Here is a 6375-nt window from a genome sequence, read left to right as displayed (position 1 = left end):
ATTCAGTTTGGACACATTGGGTAAAAAATATGACGACAGGCAGTCAGACAAACAACTACACATTGATCAGAAACCATGCACCTGCAGTCTGTCTACATGCTGAGTTATGACCAGCAGGGTTCACACAGTGTCGTTGCAGTGAGAGTCACTATACAGTCACACGGCAGTTTACGACTTGAAAACCTGATTGGTTACGTTTTTATAAAACACAGTTATGTTTGCCTAATTCTCATCAGCACGTGTTAAGACTGAGAGAGAGAGAGAGAGAGTTAAGTTGCAGCACTACATCAAGATTACACTGGGGGAGAAATGAACGATTCACACGGTTTGAACAGTGCATGCATGATGGTCTCTGTGGGTCATGATTGTGGGATGTTTCCAGAAAACAGAAGACTTCACATTCACGTGTTAGATCACTGGAAGCTCCACTGAGTATTGCATATGTACATTTAGGGAGTAGTTGGACATTTTGTGAAAAAAAACAACACTTTCTTAATTTTACCGTTGAGAGTAAGACTGCGTGATTTGTAGCTATTCACTTTATGTACACGAAATGTGTAGCAGGAGCCAGCAGCAGGTTAGCTTATCTTCCCTTACTAGCCTCCCTAGCTTATTGGTCGTTAATGAACAATTGTTGTACTAAACACTTAAAATAACCTTCATGAAACCAAAGAACACAATAAAAAAATAAAATGGAAAAAGTAGGAACACATGTGGCTCATCTGCAGGCAAACGAATACTCGAATAAAATAGAAAATAAAATAGAAGTACAGTACAGGAGGAATCAAAAGAGACTTTTATACCACACATGTACAGATTTTGCTTTAGCTTAATATTAAGATTGAAAAAGTATATTGGCTCAGTCTTAAGTAAACATAATTCAGCACCTCCAACGCTAACTAACCTTCATTTTTTCCCCATTTAATTACAGTGATAGCTTTAAGTGTTCATTTATAGTAGTTATTATTTAACTTCTGTGAATCTAAATAATGTGCTTCAGAGGTGCGGGTTGGCAGATTTTCTTATTCCAAGACAACGCTAGGCTAGGCTAGCTACTTGCTAGTTAAAACCTATGCTAAGCTAACCCTCTGAATGACTCTGATGACAAGAAAGCGTTATCAATCCTCTCCTCTACATCTCGGTCAGAGATAAAAAAAAAAACAAGCTAATTATCTAAAATGTCCAACTCCTTGTGATTATAATGCCATTAATAGAAGAGTAATACAAAAACTAAAGTATAAACATCTTGAAAGAAAGTACACCACTATCTTTTATCTTCTCGAGCTATTAAAAAGTGTCACCATGCTCACTGTATGTGTATTAATGGTTAACAGAACACTCACACAACCAACTCAGTGCCGTCCAATAATCTGCAGTTTCACACACATGATATATTACCGGGTTGTGTCCTTTCGAACACAACAGAGTCAGTGAACACACCTTTACACGTATAAAGTAGTGTGTGTGTGTTTGTTCAGTGTTTCTCAATTTAAAAAGGAAGCACAAGCCATTAACTGGCAATATAATCTCTACCACCATCACTACTAACCATGCTACTCCCACTGTGAGCCATCACATCAGCACGTCTCGGTGCTCTAACAAACTGCCTGCAAATGTACAAAACCCACTAAGACTCTGTCTGATTTCTCTTTTTCCTCCAGTCATCCAGCCTGTTTGTGTGCTAACTATGACTGAAACTATAATCAGCTGTAAAAGAGCTATAGATGTGTCCCTCTGCTTACTTCAACTGTGAAAAACACACCATGCCATCAGCCTGTTATACTAGTGCACAGCAGAGCCACAGGAGCATGAGAGCACTGTGTGAAGACATCACCGCACAGCACCTCTACACTGGATTTCAGGGGTCAACGCCATGCTCATAGGCACCTCAGCTGCAGTGATGCTACCCTCCAACAACCAGCCTGCTCTGGACGAACGGAGTCGTCACGCTGGCGGCTGGAATCCCTCTCGCAACTCTCCATCTAACGGCAGGAATGCCGGGCAGGCTAGCTGTTCCTCTGCTCTGCCTTCCTGTGGGCGGAGGAGGAGCTCTGGCTGTCATCAGTGTCATCTCCGTCTGTAGGAAAAAGGAAGGAAAATCTGAATACATTTACGCCAGACATAATAATTTATAAGATGACATGTTTTTCACAACAAAGATACAACATGGATGTAGTCGCAGTGACGTCACCCACTAGTTATTGGCAGTTGCCATGTTGGACATACTGTCTCACACTACATTTCAGTCGACCTGGACCTTTGACTTTAAAGTGAAAGAGTCGGAGCTGAGGCGGGCCTTAAGCCTCCTGGCAAAAAGCTACAATGTGCCCCCACCTGTCAGTCAAATCAGCCACATCTCTAATAATGTATTCTCAGTTCTTAGCTTTGATTTACTCCAAACGGATGAGATCTAAGAAAAAATCCATCCCGCTCTTACAGTGTTTACCAATGAAAATCGTATTTTGTACTAGGCTGTAATCATGTGCATTCCTGCAGTCAAAATGGGAATTTTAACATGGGTGTTAATGGGACTTCTGGGATTTTGCAGAAGGCCTCAAGTGGACACACCAGGAACTGAAGTTTTTTGCACTTCCAAATTGGCTACATTTTTCAACACAGGAGGTTGTGGCTTGGTGTTTTTACTAGAGCTTGACCAATCAATCTGCAAGCCAGTAATATCAGCCGATATTAGCATATCCGCTGACTATCAGTAACGGCTAATTTGAGCACAGAAAACTGATATTACTAGATTTTTTTTCCAGACAAATTTAATTTAATTTGAGTATTGTTGTATTACACTAGCAGAGTGTCAAGCGGAGATGCACGTACATGCAAAGATACATTCCAGTTGAGTGACCATCTTGTCTAAGTTATAATGTCTTTCTTTTCCTCAAGTGTTTGATGACTGCATTTGAGGGATCAACACAATAAATGTCTATATCTAAATCAATCCATCTCTACAGATCGAAAAAAATTGATCTGAGAAAGATATCGGCCAATATATCGGTATCAGATTTTTCCTCTCCCCAATATCGATATCGGCCCCAAAAATCAGATATCGGTCTGGCCCTAGTTTTTACACATTTGATACTCCTATCAGACAAAGCGCATTGTGCAAGTTACAAAATGTGATGCGCTGTGAACCGCCAGGTTTTTTCGTAAAAGAGTGATGTTGATTTAAGCTCCACCATGACTCTTATGCACACTTAACGCAGAGATCTTTTCATCCAATTGAATATTGGGAAAAGATTTCTAGTTTTCAAACTAAAAAATATTTAACTGTAGGCTATATGAATATTATTTACTTATATGCCTCAAACATATGCATGATGTTGGTTTAAAACAGGTTGTAGGATATATTTCCTGTTTTCATCAGGAGTGCCTCTCTTTCTTCTTAACACACACAAACTCTAGAGAACTAACATAGCACAAGCTGAATTAATAAAATACAGAATTCCATTCATAGTTTAATGACTGCCAGTCCAAAGTAAGCCCCCTCAGCATAAGGCATTATTTTACCTCCCCCTCCTGCGTTGATGTGCAGCTGGGACAGAGAGAGGGTGAGGGGCAGCTCTCGTCCCTCGGGGTCAGTGGGACTCTGCAGGATGTCGTGCATGGCATTTCTGCGTCCTGTCCTGCCAGAGGCGATGAAGTCTGCGTACGTGGCCTCAACATCAGACATCGCTTGGGCATCGTCCACACAGCAATACCTGTGAGAGGACAGAAGGAGTGATTAAAAACCACACACACCTCCACATGGTCTTTCAGTCTGAACTTGACTGAAACTGCGGACTTACCATTAAAGAAAGGGAGGGCTGCACTTACCTTGATATTATACATGTCTTTTGCACATTTATTATAATACTTTTCAACAGTGATTAAAAAACACTGACTAAGACAACCTAAGATGGCAGTTCACTGTTTTTGTCTCATTTTTATATTGTTTAGGCTATACAACTCAAACTCACTATTTTAAGCTAAATAAACGCAGAACTTGACACATGGGAGTATTTTAATTTCCACAGTTTAACAGTCTCATGCTAAACCACGCAGCTTGTCCATAGTAAGGCCCTAAGGTCAATATGTTTTTATTATTTTACTCGAAGTAGGTCCTAAAATACCTAATGGCGTCTTTCATCGTGTCTAGTTCCCCGTTTCTGTCTTTTCTTACCTTCAGTGATAGCTCTGTCCGTGTTGTAACCCCGAGCTACATTTCTAGGGAGTGACTTCACCTACAAATCCGCGCGGCGGGCCCGACATCACATCAAACGATCCGACACGACACATCAAACAAAACGAAAAATGCCGACACCGGCCTGACCAGTGCGCAATAATCCACAGACCTTCCACTCGACCTCCAAACCGCGACGAGCCCAATATATATGATTAATTTCACCAAATTAATCTCATCAGTGGGATGGTTTGTAAAGTCCCCTATCTGTTCTCCATGGCCTTCGCATCTTCCTCCTTCCCGACCAATGAGCGTTCAGGAAACCACAGCTCTGCGCCGATTGGACAAGAGACACAAAAGGATGATAGAGAAGAAGAGAGGCTGAGAAGCAACGAGGCTCGTGTTGCATTCATGATCGCCTCGTAGTTTTTAGGACCCTGCAATTTCAAGGCATTTTTATTTTTTATTTTGAAGTAGTTTGGTGAAAAAACAACATTACTAAGTGTCTCACAGATAATGCAGAGACTAGGTTTTGTAGCTTGAATGGACGCATCAGAGAGGGGAATGCAACATCAATTTCTAAATTCTTATTTTATTTAAATGAAGACTCCAGAAGACATTTTAAAAATTCGGTCTGGACTAAATTGCTCATTGTAAAGTGAAAGATTACCTGATAAGATCTGATAGTCAAAAGTTGGCTCCCCATTACAATGTGATATTAAACTGGAAACAATGAACCAGCAGATAAATATGTTTGTTTGTATATAGCATAGGCTATATGTTTATTTTTTTTTACCACATGATGGCACTGCTGTCCACATAAATAATTAGAGCTGCCTCTGCCAAATGATTACCATTTTGCATTTTAAAAGAAAGTCAGAGGAGTAAAGTCCAAACTCTGATTCTGGTTCCAATGATTAATGAGAAATTATGTCTGCTGTTTGACGCAGTTAGCTCTGATAAGTATTGGGTTCTCGTAGGGAAAGTGTCATTTTTTGATGACTGGGAGGCAGACTAAACTTGGATAGTGGTTCTGTAGGGCGGCTAGGAGGCAAATAGGGGCACCATGCAGTTTTGAGGGAGCCGCTGGGAGGCTGACCAGATGGGGTGAGCAGGATTGGACTTGATCAGGCTTGGCGGCAGAGAGGGGACTTCCGGACCACCAATGGGAAACCAGGAACAGTTCACAGGCCGGATCACCGACCCTGTCTGCCTATAAGGAAGGAGAACCAGGAGGAGTTGGACAGACCGCTGAGGGAGAACCAGGAGTCAGCCGGTCCACCGAGAAAATCCGGATGGACCCTCCATTCTAGAAATGGTTCCCAGCACTGTCAGCATGAACAGGGGGCTGATGACACTCCGCAGGCACAGGAAGTGGATGGAGCTCTGTTGGCATTTACAGAAGCTGGTTTGTTTCAAGAAAATTGATCAATTGCTCTGCCACTAACTTTTGAGAGGAACAATTGAGATTGGCCTGTAGATACAGGCTATGTCAGGGTTAGAGTTTTATCTCCATGTTTAAATGTTTGAGAAATGATTCAGCAATAATGGATACATTTATCATGTGCATTATGGGATTCATGAAAGCAGAATGCTTCATTATAAATTCAGTATCTAATCCAAGTATATTTTTAGCCTTGGAGTTGTTTAATTGATTATTTGTGATATACTGTAGGCTTTATTTTGCCTTCATCCGTCTGTGTGAAGACAAAGTCGTCTGATGTCTCGTTCACTGAGATGTCTGACAGAACTATTGGTTGGAAGTTTGCTGACAGCTCCTCCACTGATTGTATGTAACAGGGATTTAATGCATTTGCAGCTATGCTTTGAGAGCTGATCACACCATTTACCTTTAATTGGATTACACATTTTCTCAGATTAGACTCTCACTTAGTGAGCCTGTTAAAATGTCTCCTTAAAGAGAAGCTTTTCCCCTGACTGTACGATTAACTTCTCAAAGTAGGTAGTCTTTGTTTTTCTTTGTCCTTTTAAAATAAAAATATCTGTGCATAATTTTTAAAGCAAGGTCCCTCTTTTTCATCATTTGACAGATATCTTTGTCAATCCAGGGGAGAGATGGAGCTTTTGTTGCCGGATTTTAGTGGTTCTGTAAATTGATTAATTGTCTTTGAGTCCATCCAAATATTCCATTTATTAAAATCACATGATTGTACAACTGAATCCCACTTCATATTATTTACTTC

General features: G+C 40.8%; 1 protein-coding gene across 1 annotated transcript; it reads right to left on the bottom strand.

The window, feature by feature from the left end:
* Nucleotides 1-561: 561 nt before the first annotated feature.
* LOC132978699 (cAMP-dependent protein kinase inhibitor alpha-like) lies at nt 562-4478 on the bottom strand. Its single transcript, XM_061043971.1, has 3 exons — nt 4172-4478; nt 3520-3710; nt 562-2077 (listed from the first exon to the last, which is right to left on the bottom strand). Exons 2-3 carry the CDS (start codon nt 3680-3682, stop codon nt 2007-2009), a joined length of 234 nt encoding a protein of 77 aa, XP_060899954.1. The 5' UTR covers nt 3683-3710; nt 4172-4478; the 3' UTR covers nt 562-2006.
* Nucleotides 4479-6375: the final 1897 nt, after the last annotated feature.

Source organism: Labrus mixtus, chromosome 8, assembly GCF_963584025.1.
Source record: "Labrus mixtus chromosome 8, fLabMix1.1, whole genome shotgun sequence".
In the NCBI taxonomy this organism is placed as follows: Eukaryota; Metazoa; Chordata; class Actinopteri; order Labriformes; family Labridae; genus Labrus; species Labrus mixtus.
Note: the sequence above shows the minus strand (reverse complement) of the source record. Positions and strands in the feature narration are given on the sequence as shown.

What these genes read in the sequence shown, in the direction of transcription:
- LOC132978699 (XM_061043971.1), bottom strand. Translation starts at nt 3,682, where the DNA reads ATGTCTGATGTTGAGGCCACGTACGCAGACTTCATCGCCTCTGGCAGG. An exon ending in CATCAACGCAGGAGGGGGAG is followed by an intron (nt 2,078 to 3,519) that starts GTAAAATAATGC and finishes TTTTTCCTACAG; the next exon opens with ACGGAGATGACACTGATGAC.